The following is a 17767-nucleotide window of genomic DNA, read 5'->3' as shown; positions in this document are numbered from 1 at the left end:
TTTAATTCGCTCCCCAGAGGTCAATAACTCACTGAATCACCTCCTTTTTCCACCTGGGTGTTGGTCTCGCTATTGCACTATTGACTCGTTTCATTTTGCAAGCCACGCTGGGAAGTAGTTATAATTTTTGCACACATGTGTCGTTTATCAAGACAACTAGCATTTAGCGGCTGTATTTAAAGCGCTATTTGGTGCAAAAGTCTTCGGCCTCCAGAGTCAAGATTTCTTGCCACAAGTTGAAATGCCATTGACTTGTACTCGCTTTGGGCAGTTTACGAGAAGCTGGGCTTTTGTGATCACAACCTTCTGCAAAGTCACTTTGGAGAATCTTTGGCTAAATCCTCATTATTATTATTATTATAAATTGCGGACCTTCGTATGAAGTCAAAGCGACTGACCAACTGATGCAATTTCAGTATGACAAATTGTCAGAAAGAAAAGAAAAGAGTGCGAAAAGAGCTTATCAATTTTTCACTATAACGCTGAATTATTCATTCGAAAATCCATTGGAAAATCCCTTCAGTGCAAAAAATACTTGGCAAACGCGGAAAATTTCCTGTAGCTTCAGTCGAAATCATGGAGCGAAAGTATCACGACGCCGTGAAGAAGTTCTTCACCGTGTATTTCAATCTGTTCTCGTTGGAAATCTTACCCGAAGTGAAAAGATTCAGGTTCCTTAACGCAATTAAACCGATTGTTTGTCCTGCTTTAATTGCTATTATCATCCTCAACTGCATCTATCATCTGGTTTATGGTGTTGATCCGAAGGATATAATTGATTTCGCCATGACTGTAGATCTCTTATTGGGCTACCCTTCGTCATTAATTGTTTATCTGATAATCCGATATGTTCATAAGAACAGAATTATGGAAATCATGGAATATTTTGATTCTCTGCTGGCGTCTCAAGATCATCTTATTTCAGATATAAGAGCAAAATACTACTTGAAAAACTCGAAGCTGATATACATGATTGGAAGGTGAGTATCAGTGCTTGGTTTTTGATTTATTTCAAGAGTTTTTCGGCGGTTTCTTCTTTCATTTCAGAACCTACATCGTTAGTTTTTCGATCTGTGCTGTAATTATAACGATGTTTCAGGCATACTATTCCGCCAACAACCTCCCATTATTCTACTCTATTCCTGGAATTCCCAGAGAAAGCATCTTCTTCTATCCAGTGAACCTTATTTACCAACTTCCTACTTTCTGGATTGTTTATGAAATGTATTTGACATCAGATATCATTCTCGTTTCCCTAATAATATACTTCGATGCGGAAATGATGTCAATTGCAGATCTCATCGCAACAATGAATACTCCAAACTTATCCGAAAGTGAACTGGGTTTAATCTTGAAGAAAACATTGGAAACTCACGTTGTCCTGACAAAATTCGCTGAAGATCTGAAAGCACTCTTGTGGCATTGTTATCTTATCAAACTGTTCATGGTTACTTTTCTCTTAATCTCTGGAATGTTCTTGATTCAGATTGACGTCAATTGGTTTATCCCAGCTGTGCTTATAATCCTTGTTGGAATTATAAATTGCTTTATAATGTGCTTCCTTGGTCAGTTCCTCTTGGACGGATCGGAACTGATGTCGGAAAGTCTTTACATGATGAAATGGCACGAAATGAAGACAAGCGACCAAAAGGCTCTTCTGATGCTCATGATCAGTTTTGACAGACATCTCAAAGTGGAGACTTTCGGCTTCGGTACAATCAACTACAATACTTTCGTCCAAATCTGCAAGGCTTCATTTTCTTACGCTACCATTTTTTACGCGCTCCTCAAGTAACCCTTGAACACTTGCAATATGCGGGAGGTTTTATAATGTTGCAAAGTTGTATGAGCATTTGAATAAAACACGCTTTTAATGTGATCACAGAATGATTCAATGTGTGTTTTATTTATCAAAGAGAACTTTCGATAATTTTTGCTAGAAATGCAGTCTAAAAATTAAACTGATTATTGAGTTTTTCCGTTATTAAATTTGCATATTGGAAATTGCGTAGTTTCCTTTGGAGTTCAGAAGGTTGAAAGTGAGTAAAATATTAACAACACTCGTCATACTTTGTTCGCAGCTTTGTGTTATTAAGGATTCACGTGAGAACAGATTCATGCGTTTTTTTCCGAAGAACATGTGCAAAATTATGCGTCATCAAGGAAGGTTTATCGATCGAATCGCGCCTGTTTAGCTCAGATTTGCGCCATCAAGTTTGGATTTAGTATATTTATGACATGAACAAAATAATAGAATCCTTTCCATGATTTGTACATTTTCAGTTTCTTCGTTTTATCACATTAATTTCCCTGCACTCCCGCCGAGCTCTGATTCTCATATTTTGCTCTTCAATAACTATTTGTCTCAAAATTTGCACACGTCTTATTAGCAATTATAATTTTTCTTGTGCTGTTGATGCAAGAGTCGCATATTTAATTTTTATAGCGCGCTCATATTTTTTTTTTTGCTTTCTTGGCGATAAATTGCCGATGGTGCAAGAACAAGTGCGGCGGAAGAGAGTGAGAAGAGAGCAAGTTCAATGCTAGAATGATCTCATAACTCATCTCCCTGTCTTGGCTCTATTTTCAGCGAGACTCTGCCAAGAATACTCGCAGGCATCTCTTGTTGATTCCACCGATATCAAGTGAGGGCTCATTGTTGACGCTAAGTGGCCAAAGGGTGGGGAGGAGATTAGCACAGAGTGCCCCTGATGGGAGTCGCGATCTTTGCCTCTGATTCACCTCCAGCAGCGACACAAGACGATTGTCTTGCGCACGGTGAAATCCTCGAGAGACACTCCACGTAATTGACATCGCGAGGGGCCCTCATCTCCTGCACGAGTGGCAATTTTCGGTCAAGAGCCTTGGCGGTACTTTCATCGCGCTGCCGAAGTCTAACGGACAGAAGCTATTTAATAAGAGTTACTTTCATCATCCGGAAATGCAAAAATCGCTGATTTGTTTATGATCATTTTAGTGGAACGCATTAGATTCTTTTATAGTCTGTTGATTCTTGTTCATTCATTCACCAGTACGGTTTCTCATCTTAATTTATTGCACCACGAAAGCGAACAATTGTCGCGAAATATTGTAGTTTCTCGCTCTTGAGAGTTCTAAGAAAGAAAAAATATATTGTAGCAAAACATAGTGAATTGGTCCAGATGTTCTCTTTATTTCACACATTAGAATTCCTTATTTATTTATTATTTATTCATATTTCATCAGATGCTTCAAATTTTTAAATTTCTCACTGAAATTTTTAGCAGATATTTATGGAAATATCTATGAAAACACTTTTTTGACATTTTCTATGCTCAATTTTAATTTACATTGAGAGTTTTTTTTTTGTTCCAATTTGGTAATAGACACGATATTTGATAAATTTTAAAGAAAAAAAATAAAAAAATAAAAGAGCACTTGAACACTCGGACTGACTCACTGCATCCTCTTCCAGTATCTTCGCTAGTTAAACCTTCTGATTGAATTAATCACTCACTGCACCATCAGTTATTCCGAAGATGTGAAACTCTTGCGCATGCCTTATAAACCCCTCGGTCTTGAGGGCTTTCGGACTCTGTGTGGCAATGCGTTTTTTCACTATGGGATGCAATTAATCAAATAGTTAATTGTCTGGCTGGTGCGGAAGTGCTGGATAATATTTCTGCACGAAGATTTGTGGGCAAGAGTGCGACTGGTGAATTGGGTGGCCGAGGAGAAAGTGGCAATCTCGAGGGTATTTGTGGGGCTGAAGTGTGGCTCATGTAGACACTGCAATAGACCAATATGTGAGCTATATAGTTGCAGTATAGCACATAATCCCCACACAGGTGTCTCAAGACACACTCTCTCTCTCCACCGTCCAATTGCACCTGGTGCACTTTGGCTGCACTCGCATGAGTGTCTCTATCAGTTTCGCGAACACTTTCTACGAGGAATATTTGCTTCTGTGCTGTCGCGACAATTTCGGCTGTGAATCTCGCACGTCAATCCTTCCGAGGAGAGTCACTTGGACGAGGAGGAAGTCTACGCTGGAGACTGGCAAGACCTAAAGTGCGCAAGATTAGCATCGTGATCTGCACGAGAGTTGCGACATTGTCAGGGCAAATATTGTGTGACAAGAGAAGCCTCAATTAGTCACGAGAGGCTCAAGTTGAGGTGCAAGAAAAAAAGAAGTCCGCAGAGTGTTTGTGAGAAAAGTGAAATCTCGTTTGTGAGAAACAGTCTTGCATTTGCCATCGACTCTTGATCATCTCTCAATATCCAATTTAAATATCGATGCTGTGACTAAATTGAGTGCTTGTGTGTGTGTGTGATTTTCCGAAGGATTGCCATTTCCTTGCAAACTCTGCCCAATAAGCAATTTGCGAAGGGTGCAAAAGCGTTGCATATCGCTTGTTATATTCAATTCACTTTTCATCAATACTGCGATTTTTTCCGCTTTCGTGAGAATTGCATAAATTTCTGTGAATCCAAATGGATGACGCTGATTTCTTACGTTTTGGAATTCAATTGCTTAGCACAGACTGCCATTAGGGGAGTTTGGGGCTGCAATTTCCTTTATGCAAGGCAAATGAAACTGTGCCAATTTTAAAAAAAAATGCATTTTGGCATTTGAAACATTTTCAGCGTTCTCTGAACTCGGAATTTTGATGTTTCTGTTAATTATATCGGCATTCTCTCGTATTCTCATCAAAATCACATCTGTAAATTTGAAGGCATTCATTTTCGCATGCTCTTGAGCTTTTTATGGCTTATTTCACTTTCATATGACTCTTATTAGGATCCAATTCTCTGCTATTCTGTTTGCTATTCTGTTGTGGCTATTCTTGGGACTTGTGAAGTGAAATTCAGTGGCTCGGCCACACTTTATGTGTTGTACACCCCATATAACTCTGACCAGAGCCAATATTGAATTTTATTATCCAATTATTCACCACGCAATAGATAATTTCCTTTGCTTTTTTTTTTTGCACCAACCCCACTCAATATCGTGTGTTTCTCTCTTCGGTGTTTATTTTTACAATTAACCGATTCTCTGCACAAAAATAGTGGAAGTGGCACAAAAAGGCCAAAGAGAGAAATATATGTTATGGTCTCTAATAACACAGGCTGAGGCGTAATGAAATCTGTGCAATTCGAGCGCGTGTGTTTTCGACTTCAGTAATAACTTTTGCCACTCACTCTCACCCTCGCGAAGGTGCAAAAAGGTTTGATTTCCCCCCTCCCTATCATTCAGTGACGTGTCTTCGCGCGTCCCTCTAAGTTGTGGACTGGTCTTGATTACGATGAGGAGCCGCTGGCAAGCGTTATGTGAAGTCTTATGAAAGTTGCATGGCCTCTGAGAGCGAATATCAGCATTTGCGCGGGAAAATGATCGTCACCGTGTTGATTCTGCTGGCGCTGTGCCACGCGGCGCTGGGCCAGGGCGCGGAGGATGTGCAGCCCAATCTGCTTGATGACATCACGACTGGCAACAACTCACTGGGCAGCAACCTCAGGGAGCTGGACGAGGCAGTGAGGATTCTGCGCGAGAAAACCTCCAACACGGGTCTGTTCGACTTCAATCCCGACGACTTGGAGGACTTGCACGCCAATTTGTCCACCACGCCGGCGCCCGCCGTCGTCACGGCGATGACAGAAGCACAGTTGGAGCCCACGTCGCAGAACATCATCAAGATAGCGAAGAAGAAAGTCCGGCCGGCAGAGATGGAGGTGCACAGCGACAAGGAGGATGATCAGCAGCCCACCTTCGATCTCATAACGCAACTCTTCAATCACAACCAGTGGAAAGTGGAAAATATTTCCCGTGAAATCTCAGCAAAGTGCCAGGGTGATGTGAGTGTGTATCTGAGTGAGCTGAAATTGGGCAGAGCTTGGGCACTAAAAGGTAATTCCAATTGCCAAGATCAACTCTTGAGCGCGCGCAAGAGAGCACGATTGCGCCTTCCTTCATCATCAAATTGCATAATGCTCAATGCAATTTCATAGTCAGTTCGCCCATTATCAAAGCCGATCGCGTCTCTCAGCCGTGAGTCTCTCTCCAGTAGTACCGATAATTGATCTATTCGAGACGCTAGAGCAGAATTCCATCGCGAGAGTGAACTATCAATTTCTGTGTTCTTTTTTTTTATTTTTCCTTACCAACAATTTTACGCAATCCACCGTGAATTCTTCCCCCGGGAACACTAATTAGTCCCTTTTTTGTCTTTTTGCCACGGGTTACAGACGAGACCTCTTCCAGATCAATCAAAGAATCTAGGCACCAAAGGGGTTCATAGGTTTTCCAGCCCAGCGAGTACAAAATGCAAATTGCAAAAATTGTCTGTGTTTGAACATAATTATTAGAAATTCAAATTATAACACTTTTTTTTACGACATTCTTACAAAATGCTCAATTGCATGTGTAGAATCTTCCCTCGAACGTGTTGTTTAGTCACTCTGTTTGGAGATATAATGCAATAAAATAATGATTGATAAAGCAATTGAACATGGAGAGCAATAAAGTCACGGAAAGGAAACTTTATTGCTCTGAATGGTATTTAATTAGGTGAAAAATATTACTCTTAAGGCTTAAGTGTGTGTGTTTTTTTTGCATATTTGAAGGGAGAGAGAATTCGTTGAAAATTCTTTCTCATCCGCCAATCGAGTGCATGCAATGCGGTGCTAGAGTTATCTGCTCTAGGCTAGAGTGAGGGTGTCCGAATTGCGCGGTGTTGTTAATATTGATTGGACAAGAGAGGTTGTGCAATGAGAATCTGATTCACGCGAAGAAAAGGTAGATAAAAAATTCTAGAATCACTCAGTGAAACATTGAATAAGAGAGTGTTTTGAGAGCTCGAAGAAGGGGATTTGATTGGGAAATCTTCATCATTTAATCGCACTGTGATGCGAAACTTGTGAACCCCCTTTTGGGAATTTCATCAATTCTCTGATCTTCTCTCTTCCTCGATATCGTATTTACATTGTTGAGATTAGAGATTGTTCTTTTTCTTCACTTTTTTTCGAGAGGAAATTCTCCTCTGTACGTGCCTCAATTCACCCGAGGGCAATGTGTTTTATGAATAATACACCACTTAACCGTGAAAAATTTCTATTATATCGGACTTAATATTGTGTAATGGCTGTTTCGCTCGATGGGAGTCGCATGGGTGGAAAAATTGTGCGATTCTCTCGTGTCCTTTCCCACGACAGCGGCGCGCGAAAAGTCTTGTAAGAGAAGAATAGAAATTAAAATGTGGATGATACGCGGAGGGAGATATTTTGCAGAGACAGAGAGAGAGAGAGACTTCACATCTTCACTTTACCGCTACTGTGTCGTGCAGATAAATTCGCATGCAAATTAATAATAATGTGTGTGTATCTCTCTCAACAGCAAGTGACTCCTCGGGGCGCTATCGTGGTCAACTGCTGTTCGGCAATCTCTTCTGGATGGGCTCCAGGGAGTTCTGTGCTGAAATAGACAATGACTTGAGTCGCCACACCATCAAATTTCGATACACCGTGGCCAGAGTCATGATCAGAATGAAGCCTTTTATATCAAAAGTAACACGACAAAAGAATCTACGAAAAGAAGTGTATAATTGGGTAATTAACCGCCTTTTTTGCCCTCTCTTTTCTCGGACTTGCAGACAAAGTCTATTCAAGTAGGGCAATGCCTTCCGATATCGTGCTCAACGGATGATGTTAAATTGCTCCTATTGTCCGATCCCACATTGCGAACGTGCGCCCAGCAATCCCGGAGGCTGCCAGAGGACAGCTTCACACTGAAAGTGTCTCAGGTGAGAAGACAAGATGCGACCAGAGTTCTTGTCACATTTTAATTAGCGCATGAGCTTCACGTCGACGATCAACTAATGACTTTTATGGCTCTGCATCTTGTTCTTCACGACTTTCCCACGCGGGTTTTCAATTGAATCTCATCCACAGCTCAATAGCAAGTCATAAAGTATCCTAAATAGACTGTCTTACTTAGCAAATAGTATAACTATAACTTGAAATGGGGCAGATTTCGAAGTAGAAACATCACTAAAAGTCTAATCTGAGCAAGCAGACCGCAAAATGCTCTGCGGTTCTGTGTGACCCAATAAACTTCGGCCCATAGAAATTCAGTCGAATTATGTATTCATGCGCAAATTAAGAATTATACGTTTCAGAGCATAATTAAGCACTTAAGCTGATTACTTTTAATTGTGCACTGGGAATTGATTGGTGGTTAAATTTGATTTGTTTGGCAGGTGAGAACAGTGCCAGGCGACTACAGACCGCAGGACGACGAGCGGGCCAGGGCATTGGCAGTCACGTGCATCGTGACGTTCGCCGTGATCGTGCTGGCGTCCGTGTACGAGTGTCGACTGCGCGGGAAGCGCTCCAGGCGCGAGATGCGGAGCAATCAGGCCGATGATGTTGACTGCGCTTGCAAGAGTCACACAAATGGCCAGAGCAACAGCATCAGAATGTACGAGACTGGCGCCGAGGACAAGGTGGACATCGAGTCGCGCATGCAGCGGGGAAAGGGCGCCGAGGAGCGCACGGGTAATTGATTTTTCAGCCTATTTGACGCCCCGAGGGCGCAATCATCACCACTAATTGCACCACTGCTCTCAGGCATTCTCGCCCAATTGTTGCTCTGCTTCTCCGTGTGCTCAAATGCGCGGATCATCCTCTCCCTGCGAACACCAGCGCCGGACTCGCTGCCCTTCCTGCACGGCATCCGCTTCATGTCACTCATGTGGACCATCATGGTGCACACATACCTCCAGGTCTTCGCCATTGGGGAGAATCGGGTGAGAAATCTATGTGAAATAAACTCTTTTTCTCTCTCTCTCTCCCCTAATATCACATAATTTCTTTGCCAGTAATTTCTTATAATTGAAAGCAACTTTTAATTTCACGAGTTGTTTCTGTTTTGTTCATTAATAACTCAACTCAACTACATAGGCAATTTGTGTACAATATGTATATATTGTGTATCAATTTAAAACGAGAAAATCTACTTTCCATCGCTGAAAGTGCGATGGAATTTCGGAAGTGTAATATACAAGTTACATTTGAGGAAATGCATAATATTGCAGTGATGTCATTGATACAAATTGCATAAAGGTAACACTTTGCTATATAGAAATATGAACAAAACATGAATGCTTCACAATTTCAATAAGATAATATGATTTACAAGACACACTGTGAAATCTGGTATTAAATTACCAACATGCAAATGACTTCTCATGGGGACAATGAGATTTTCCCTCTATACAGCAAAATGACCGCGCACTTATCGTGATGATTTAAATGAAATGCCCCTCTCAGAAAGAGGTAAAAGGGAGAGAGAGAGAGAGAATAAATTTCACGTAACAATACCCGCGCATAAGATGGCAAAATGACCATGAACAAAAGAACAATTTGGCGCCATTTAACGCTCTTCGTTCTCATTCAACTCTTCCACTTTCAGTACAGCCGCGATATATCTGAGAAGTCGTTCATCTATCAAGTAATTGGGAATGCGACATTCTCCGTGGATTCCTTCTTCTTCATCAGTGGCCTGCTCGTCGTGTTGCTCTTCCTCAGGAAGCACAAGTCCGACCAGGCATCCGAGGCGAAGGAGAATCGCGTGGTGAGGAGTAGCTTGTGGAAGAGCATCCTCCTCATTGTCTACAGATATCTTCGCCTCACACCCGCTTACTTCTTCGTCATCATCGCAAATGAAGTCTCACTCAAGTGAGTCCAGCTGATAAGCGCACTGCGTAAACAGTGTGTGGCCGTAGAATTAACCACATTCCGAGTTTCACTGAGTAGAATTAATCCTCTTCGTGCGCTCGAGAAACTTCACACCTCAATGCACTAATTCGGACGGAATGTGTTCTTTTCTTCACTATAATGGCCAAGAGAAAGAGAAATCTCTTCTCGTGTTCTCAATTTATCTCTCTTTTTTTTGCCCTGAGAATCTATGATTAAATTGATTCTAATGTTGTGCTTTTTCACTAATGGAGGATGTTGATTGACCTCAACTAGTGAAAGATGCTTCACAGAGACCACTTCTACCATGAAAATTTCTTACAGCAACAGCGAATTTGGCATAAAATTCTCTTTTCTCGCATTAAGGCATTTCTTTGATGGGAAATTAAATGAAATCTTTGTCTCTTTTCCCATTTTTATGCATTGGCGAGAATTGAAGAAAAAAAAAACAGCACTGAAACAAAGATTTGACCGAAATAAGCATGCTGAAAAATACTTTTGCCTCATTTGAGCAATTTGTGCTGAGAATTTACCTTCGAACACCTTCTATTCGTGAAATATTTGTGCTCATTAAGGCTGTCATGGGTTCTACGGCCACCCACTGTATAATTACAGCTGTTGAGGAAGTGCTGCTCCTCAAACAGTGTCAACGCCCATCTCCTCTGCTAATTGCAATGATCAATTATTCCGCAGATACACGTACGACTCATCGGTGTTTGCGCCTGGCCTCATAGACCATATAACGTGTCACAAATTCTGGTGGAGGAATATTTTGTACATCAACAATTGGTTCCCGTTTCACGAGCTATGTAATGACTGTTGTGATATTGAGCATAGCTCACATTAGACACGCCATAATCACAAAGTCACTTCTTACAGGTATGATATGGTCGTGGTATTTGGCCAATGACATGCAATTCTACATCATAGCTGTGCTTCTGCTCGTCTTCGCCACGAGGTGAGAAAGGGGCCTCTTGGCCAATGAGAAAGGACGATTCTGAGGACACTCTCTTCATTTGCAGGCACTTCAAGACATCCGCCGTGCTCACTCTAGGTCTGTTGTTCGTCTCTTGGGTCACGGCAGCCACAATCTCAGTCCATTATCGCTACACGCACAAGGTGGCCGATCCATTTGAGTCATTTGACTTCCTGTACGATAAGCCGTGGCAGAGGATCGGGCCCTATATCATAGGTAATTCAGTTAATGCCCGGCAATTCTCACTCATTGTATCGCCACGATGACGGCCAGAGAGCAGTCGCTAACGGTGATGAGACTCTGTCCATGGAGGGCTTCCGAGACTCACCGCAAATGCGTGTTTTTGCATCTTGTCTTTCAGGGATGATTACTGGCTACATTGTATTCAGATTGCCAACTCCGCCCAGAATATCTTGGCTCACCAACGCCATTCTGTGGCTTCTATCTGTGGGAATCCTCGCGGCCCTCGTCTTTGGCACTTGGAATGGCGTTCTCAACATACCACTGACCGCAATGTACGTGAGCCTCGGTCACTCAGGTGAGTCTGTCGATCAAGTGGCACATCTGGGCGATTCACGGGTGTCACGACCCGTAAGATTTTGGGTCGCAAAAGTGCTTCGCAATGAACCTGGCTGATTCCAATCTCCATCATTACTTCTGGCTTCACGCTGAGGATCAGGTGGATTGATGTTTACAGAACCCACTTCATCACTATTTGTTCTTACACTGTTTACCATGCCATTACGGACAATTTGCAAATCATTCTCTGTGGAAATGAGTTCAAGAATGGTTATGGGTGCTCGGCAAAATGTACCCCAGATTTGGGAGATTGCTTACTCGTAGCATATATAAACCCTGCAGTAGAGCTACTAGAGAGACTATAGGGATAATAATTAATTTTTATTAGCCTCTCCTCTGCAATCAGAATCGACCAATCGACCCATTTTCTCAGGTCTTTTCTCCACAGAAAGTCCACGAGGAATGTTATGATATTTCGCGTGTCGAACACACAAAGATTAAATCTCTCTCGTGAGCGCTGAAAAAAGCCACTCTTGGAGATAATTTATCTTCACTTCATTAATCAAATGTAGCATGGCGAGAGAGAGACAGAGAGCGAAGGAGTAATAAAAGCACACCATTGAGACACCAAATAATTTGACAGACCTGAAGATCATGATCATCCCGTGAAATATATTTGCATGGACTCTTCATGATCGTGCAAATTCACGCGACGATCGCGATGAGATGTAGAACGCGATGGTGCGCAAGATCACTTTTTTATCGCGCACATTTATGAATTCTGGGGTGCGTATAGAAAAGTATGATCGATGCCAGAGTCAAGCAGATTGTAGCTGTCTCAATTTAATCACGCCTATGTAATTAATTGGATGATATAATCTGCCAGCAATGAGTTCGAGTTCTCAAGAAATTGCACTAAATTGGCATGGATTACCATTTCGAGTTGCGTCTCAGGCGTGAGATTAGATCACCGCGATCGCGGTTTGAGGAGCTCTGAATGCAATTTACATCTGTTGATCACATTCTGTCTGTCTGTCTTTTTTTTCACAGCTTGGGGACTGAGTCTCATGTGGATCAGCCTGTCGTGCTTCTGGGGCTACGCCACAACAATCAGCAACTTCCTCTCCAGCCGCGTCTTCCTGCCGCTGAGCCGCCTGACCTACTGCACTTACCTGGTGCACCCCATGATCATGATGATCACGTCCTTCCAGATGGAGTCGCCCATCCACATGCAGCACAGCTTCGTGCTCACGGCGTTCTTCGGCAATGCTGTGATCTCCTTTGCCGTCGCTCTCGTGGTGTCGCTCATGTTCGAGGCGCCCCTCATTAGAGTGCTCAAGATCATCTTCAGATGAGATCCTCGGGCGGTGACTTCGCAGCTGGCAACATTGGAATTGATATTAAATGTTGTTTCATTTACCCCGCGCGTCTTTTGCTAGCACGCCAGCAATTTATCTCTTAGCCAGACATTCCTGCCCTGCGCGACTAATGCTGACTTAGGGAAATTCACCGAGACATTCCGCAACACTTGCATTCTCTGCATTTTCTCCGCACGTCTCGAATTTCCGTGGAGAATCTCACAAAAAAAAAGATCCCGCCACGAGGTGATGCGACAATAAATACAGATCTGCCTAAGCAATAATGTCGCAGATAAAGTGACAATTGGAAATCAAAGCAGTCTTTTGCTAATATTCCAAACAACTCAATTCTTCTTATTGTGAAACAAGAAAAACTTATTGCATCGCTATGAAGTTCCTTAACTGTGTTTATATCCTGGCTTTCATCGTCATCTTCTCATGGATATTTCCTTGGATTTGGTACCTAATATCTCTCTTCATGGTTGTGATGATCCTGAAGCCATTGACGCCCAATTAGATACAAATTGAAGAGCTCTTTAGAAAAATAAACTTCTCACTGATCCTTCGCATCGACATGTAAACTTGTTCTGGAGAAGAATGTATTGGGATTAAAACACATTGGAAAATGTCAGTTTTCTGCTTTATTTAATTCCACGAACAACGCGCGCATTCATTTCTTACACTAGCCTGTGAAGACTGTAAATTCCTCATTAGATGCCACAATGAAGACTTCTCAGAATGTGAATGATGAGTTTGATCGGCCGAAGCGTAAAAAGTGACACAATAATTGATAATCTCTGGGCTGTTGTCAGCCAAAGAGGTGCCTAAATGATCTCTCATGTGGCCAATTCGCATGATTTATTGATTACCCTAGAGACTCGGTCAGTCGGACAGAAATTGTGTGAATTCACGGGCACTCCTGGTCGAATCTCCGCTTCTCTGATGGGTTTTTCTCCTCACCAGAGATCAAGCCACACGAGTCATTTTTTTTACCACTCGCGCCATCACTGTTGCGGTTGATTGTGGCGAAAAAAAAAGTCAGCTTGATCGCATGTAGATTTTTCTGTAATTTCTCCACGAGCTCTAAGAAATATTTCACAATTTTCTCGAAATTGCCTCGATGGCAAGAAAGAGAGTCACAGGAAAGAACGAGTTTTCGCATTGTAAATTGTGCCTTTCCATGCTGGAAGTGTGGAGATGAAAAAAAAAGTGTGAGTAAAAAAAGCCCATTGAGAGAAGTATTTCTGCATATTTTCATATGTAATTAAATTACAGGTGTAGAAAAGAGTTAAAGTGCCATAATTAGTGACTTATAACATGAGTGGAAAAATTCTAAGAAATGTTTATATTTTATAATAATAAATTTCTCTCGCTTCACGTCAGAATAATTCTTGAGAAATTTCGTAAACTTCACTCTCTCGGGTGAAAGACTTTTCATACCATTATCCATTTGCAAATGAGAGTTACTTTTTACCATTAAATCCACGCTACAATAAACTAGAAAGTCCAGCTAAAAAGAACAGTTGTCCATCTTTTACTTCTTCCTCAGGAACAGAGAAAGTTCTAAGATATTTCTTAAAATAAAATGAAACAACTCTGTCACTCTCTAAACTAAACCATGTTGCTCCTAATCCAATCGCCGTACTCGAATACTTTCGTGTAGACACTCGGCGCCGTGACTCCATGTTCATAGGCGCATATTTGTGGCCCGAACGACACTATGCCAATCACGAACCATATGTTGTTCCGTGCTATCATCAGAGGTCCTCCTGAATCGCCTCGACATGCGTTCACGCCCTTCACACCACCAGCGCAGATTTGGTTTTCCTGCAAAAGAAAGGTCACAGAGGTGGAAAATCACACTTTTTTCAAGCTTATTAAAGTGTTAAGATACCGCCGACAAGGCATTAAGATAAAAATTTTGGTCATGCAGAGACATCATGTTGCGGAGAGAATCAGCTTCACAATCTCTTAATCAACTGAAAATACTCACAATGCGAATATTTGACTGGCGATAGAAGAGCTGACATTTGCCATGGTCCACTATTTTGAGCACTGCCTTAAGCTTGCTCTCGCTCGTGGCGCGCGTGTCAATGCCATCATTGGCGCCCCATCCCGCCACGGAGGCATTAACAGTGGCAATGTCGCTGCAGGGGAGACAGATGGGGTGGATGAAGTCCGTCACCGGAGGTGTCTGCATTAGCTTAATGAGTCCCACGTCGTTTTGCTTGGCCACTGGCGACCACCTGGGATGCTTCAGCACCACGAAGTCATGGAAGTCCATGGGTGGATCTGCGCAATCTTTGTCGTGCTGATCCGTGTACTCCTGGCAGTCCACGGGGCTGCTCACGTTGTGCTCTCCCAGGCGCACAAAGGTGAGCGTGGGCAGAAGACAGTGCGAGGCCGTGAGAATGGTTCGTGTGCCGATGAAAGATCCTCCGCAACCCCACGTCTCCTCGCCATCATCATCGGTGTAGCTCAGCAAGGCCATCCAAGGAAACTCGTCAATTGATGTCACCTCGCCTCCCACAATCTGCACAGAACGAGAGAGAGAGAGAAAGAGGAAAGTGTTTTGCCAACACACATTTATCAATTTGAGACGTGGCACAAGAGGAAATTCCATTTAGAGTGCAATTTTGTAACGGCGAGAAATTTGACGAGGACGCTTGGGGAAATGATGTTAACTTACCCTGTCGGAAAGTGCTTGTATCCCGCATCGATTCTGACTGGTTGACGCTGTGGAGAAATGAGGAGGGAATTAACATTGATTTCTGCCATTACACTCACTCTCTGGCACTGCTGTACCGCATTCTCTGGCATCGTCTCTTGCACCTAAACATTGGAAGAAAGGGCGAGAAGATAATAGAATAGTAATGCATTGCTAATAAGGATAAGCAAACTCTCTTAAATAGATGTACAAGTTGTTTATAAATTGGAAATTAGAGTGAGAAACATCAACCAAACGGACCGAATCAAATTTAATGCGTGTGTTTTTTCTGTGATTAGAGTCTCACAATATTTTTTTTCTAAAGAGCTGACAGAATATATTCATGTCAATTAGCATAAATAAATATTAATATTCAATTGATTGACACGCTGATGTTGAATTTAACAAACAAATGATGACAAATTAACGAAAATCAACTAACTAGTCAACACAGGATTATTTTGATCTCTTCCTACAATATTTCAGTCGTATACATAAAATGATTATTTTAACAGGGTGTTTATATTAGCTTTTTACATTTCACCGCTTTGTGACGGTTATTATTGCACATCCTGCAGGACTTTTTACATTTCCCATAATAAATTTACCTAAATCTCTTTATACGACACGCAAGATCTATTAAGTGATTGACACCTCAAAAAAGCTTGTAAACACCTCAGATATAATGATGAGCCTGGAGTTCTTTGACCGTTGTGTTTACGAGTGAGTTGTGTATAGAAATTAATTTGAATATATTCATCATGATGACCACGATCCACGCGATCGATTAACAGTGCAATCTTCGTGTGCGAAATGTTTATTCTCAGCTCAAGAGTGGCCCCATTTCGCTCGGAAGTGCCTGAGGAATGTGATCTTGGCAAGAACGCCCTCACGAACACGTCGCCCTTGATTGTCGATCGAATGATCTTCCCGCCAATGCACGCGCTTGTGGCAATTGGAGTTGGATATGCGCGTCAAATGGCTCACAATTCACATCAATTGATAGAATCTAGCCAATTTATATGTTATTTCCACCCTTTGTTGTGGTGACATGCGGAATTTTCACGGATGGCAAAGAGTTTTTGTGCGAGAAAAGTGCTGAATAATGGTTAATTTGGCGCATAGAGGAACACCCTGTGGGTCAATTTCCTATCCAAGAATATTGCTGCAAAACAGGTTTTTCGCGATGTGATCTGCGTGTTTTCTCCTCGAATCCCGCCATTAGTGCTTAATTGTGTCTCTCTAAATCTTGTAGAGATTGGGAGGAAGAACTCACCGGTGAGTGGCGATGCAGCCAGCAGAAGTAGAGTAATAAGTGATGCACAGCGAAATACACGATTACACATTGTCGGCACAGACTAACGCGAGGTACTCAAGAGATCTGCGGCCTGACCATCGCGAAACGGAACTGACACTTTTACGAGATCAGTGGGATTCTGACACACAGAGAGCGCCGAGTGCCGGCGGAAAAAATCACGGTCACTCCGCGCTCTCGGGAAACGCGGAGGAGGGCTCTGATGATCTGCTCTCTTCCCACCTGGTCATCCCGAAAGCAGATAGTCGCAGCGCGTCTTTACCGTTTCACTACAACATGCCGATTATGTGGCGCTTCGAGATGAATTTCGCACGAAAAACCCACATTGTCTGGCGTCATCTGACTAATGACACAATTGTATTTTTATGCACTTTTGAGTGTAAACAAATTTATTGGAGTCATGGAAAAAACCCCCAAAGTCAATATCCATAATATTTCATGTTAAATATATTGTTTTTCCAAGGAAATGTCAATCAGAAATCAATCAAAATCACAGAATTTGAAAAAATTGATGCAAAATCTTCTGTCAAAGGGGCGGAGCTTCGACGTGGGCGGGGCTGAATAAATAATAATATCTTACAAGCTGAGACGTCTACTCATAAATGATTGAAGAATTCAGAAAGACCTTCGAAATCGAAGTATTCTTCAGTCACTTGACAAACAAAACTCTCTTTATTTGCAATAGAGTTGAAGGAAATTTCTCTGGCAAAAGTCTCATTGATAATCCTGAAATTCTTGGCTGGTTGTGCTATTTTTGCCTAGCGTTGGTGATGGCCTTAGTGATAACTTTGGGCTCTTTGCGGTGGCCAGCATGGCTCAATTGGACGTACACTGAAGTGCTCCTGAAGGACGTTTACGAGTGCGCGCCTGAATTCTTCAGTCTTCCCAAAGTTCGCGTTCAATTGCACATGATGACATTTTTGACCATCACAGGAATTGTGGCATTGACCATTGGTCTCAACATGTAAAGATACACTGTGATGCTCTGGTGAAGATTGTAAATTTCTACTACTACTCTTCATTTGTCGAATCCTTGTGCGATTGAGAATAGTAATTAAGCTTTGCTCATCTTCTTCAGCATATGTGCAACATTGCCACAAAGAATGCTGAGTAACGTGAAGAGGGGCATAAAGCCAGATTTATTGACTTGCGGAAATTTG

General features: G+C 42.2%; 3 protein-coding genes across 3 annotated transcripts; 2 read left to right on the top strand and 1 right to left on the bottom strand.

Moving 5' to 3' along the window:
* The first annotated feature begins 806 nt into the window (after positions 1–806).
* LOC132255405 (putative odorant receptor 83c) lies at positions 807–1877 on the top strand. Its single transcript, XM_059751413.1, has 2 exons — positions 807–980; positions 1048–1877. Exons 1-2 carry the CDS (start codon positions 868–870, stop codon positions 1793–1795), a joined length of 861 nt encoding a protein of 286 aa, XP_059607396.1. The 5' UTR covers positions 807–867; the 3' UTR covers positions 1796–1877.
* Positions 1878–5111: 3234 nt separating this feature from the next.
* Positions 5112–12606, top strand: LOC132256089 (nose resistant to fluoxetine protein 6). Its single transcript, XM_059752273.1, has 11 exons — positions 5112–5887; positions 7373–7542; positions 7629–7778; positions 8235–8532; positions 8605–8783; positions 9449–9714; positions 10426–10541; positions 10612–10690; positions 10755–10924; positions 11070–11246; positions 12278–12606. Exons 1-11 carry the CDS (start codon positions 5332–5334, stop codon positions 12580–12582), a joined length of 2466 nt encoding a protein of 821 aa, XP_059608256.1. The 5' UTR covers positions 5112–5331; the 3' UTR covers positions 12583–12606.
* Positions 12607–13632: 1026 nt separating this feature from the next.
* LOC132265544 (CLIP domain-containing serine protease B4-like) lies at positions 13633–16708 on the bottom strand. Its single transcript, XM_059766252.1, has 5 exons — positions 16569–16708; positions 15391–15417; positions 15275–15321; positions 14579–15118; positions 13633–14412 (listed from the first exon to the last, which is right to left on the bottom strand). The coding sequence occupies exons 1-5, from the start codon at positions 16636–16638 to the stop codon at positions 14197–14199; spliced, it is 900 nt and encodes a 299-aa protein (XP_059622235.1). The 5' UTR covers positions 16639–16708; the 3' UTR covers positions 13633–14196.
* Positions 16709–17767: the final 1059 nt, after the last annotated feature.

Source organism: Phlebotomus argentipes, unplaced genomic scaffold (genome assembly GCF_947086385.1).
Source record: "Phlebotomus argentipes unplaced genomic scaffold, Phlebotomus argentipes genome assembly contig_5, whole genome shotgun sequence".
Taxonomy (NCBI): Eukaryota; Metazoa; Arthropoda; class Insecta; order Diptera; family Psychodidae; genus Phlebotomus; species Phlebotomus argentipes.
The sequence above is the reverse complement of the archived record's forward strand: the minus strand, read 5'-3'. Positions and strand labels throughout refer to the sequence as shown.

Coding starts and splice junctions, on each gene's coding strand:
- LOC132255405 (XM_059751413.1), top strand. CDS start 868: ATGGAAATCATGGAATATTTTGATTCTCTGCTGGCGTCTCAAGATCAT. Junction 981..1,047: donor CTGATATACATGATTGGAAG/GTGAGTATCAGT, acceptor CTTTCATTTCAG/AACCTACATCGTTAGTTTTT.
- LOC132256089 (XM_059752273.1), top strand. CDS start 5,332: ATGGCCTCTGAGAGCGAATATCAGCATTTGCGCGGGAAAATGATCGTC. Junction 7,543..7,628: donor TGAAGCCTTTTATATCAAAA/GTAACACGACAA, acceptor TCGGACTTGCAG/ACAAAGTCTATTCAAGTAGG. Junction 11,247..12,277: donor CGTGAGCCTCGGTCACTCAG/GTGAGTCTGTCG, acceptor TTTTTTTCACAG/CTTGGGGACTGAGTCTCATG.
- LOC132265544 (XM_059766252.1), bottom strand. CDS start 16,638: ATGTGTAATCGTGTATTTCGCTGTGCATCACTTATTACTCTACTTCTG. Junction 15,418..16,568: donor GGCTGCATCGCCACTCACCG/GTGAGTTCTTCC, acceptor TCCAATGTTTAG/GTGCAAGAGACGATGCCAGA. Junction 15,322..15,390: donor AGACGATGCCAGAGAATGCG/GTACAGCAGTGC, acceptor ATTTCTCCACAG/CGTCAACCAGTCAGAATCGA.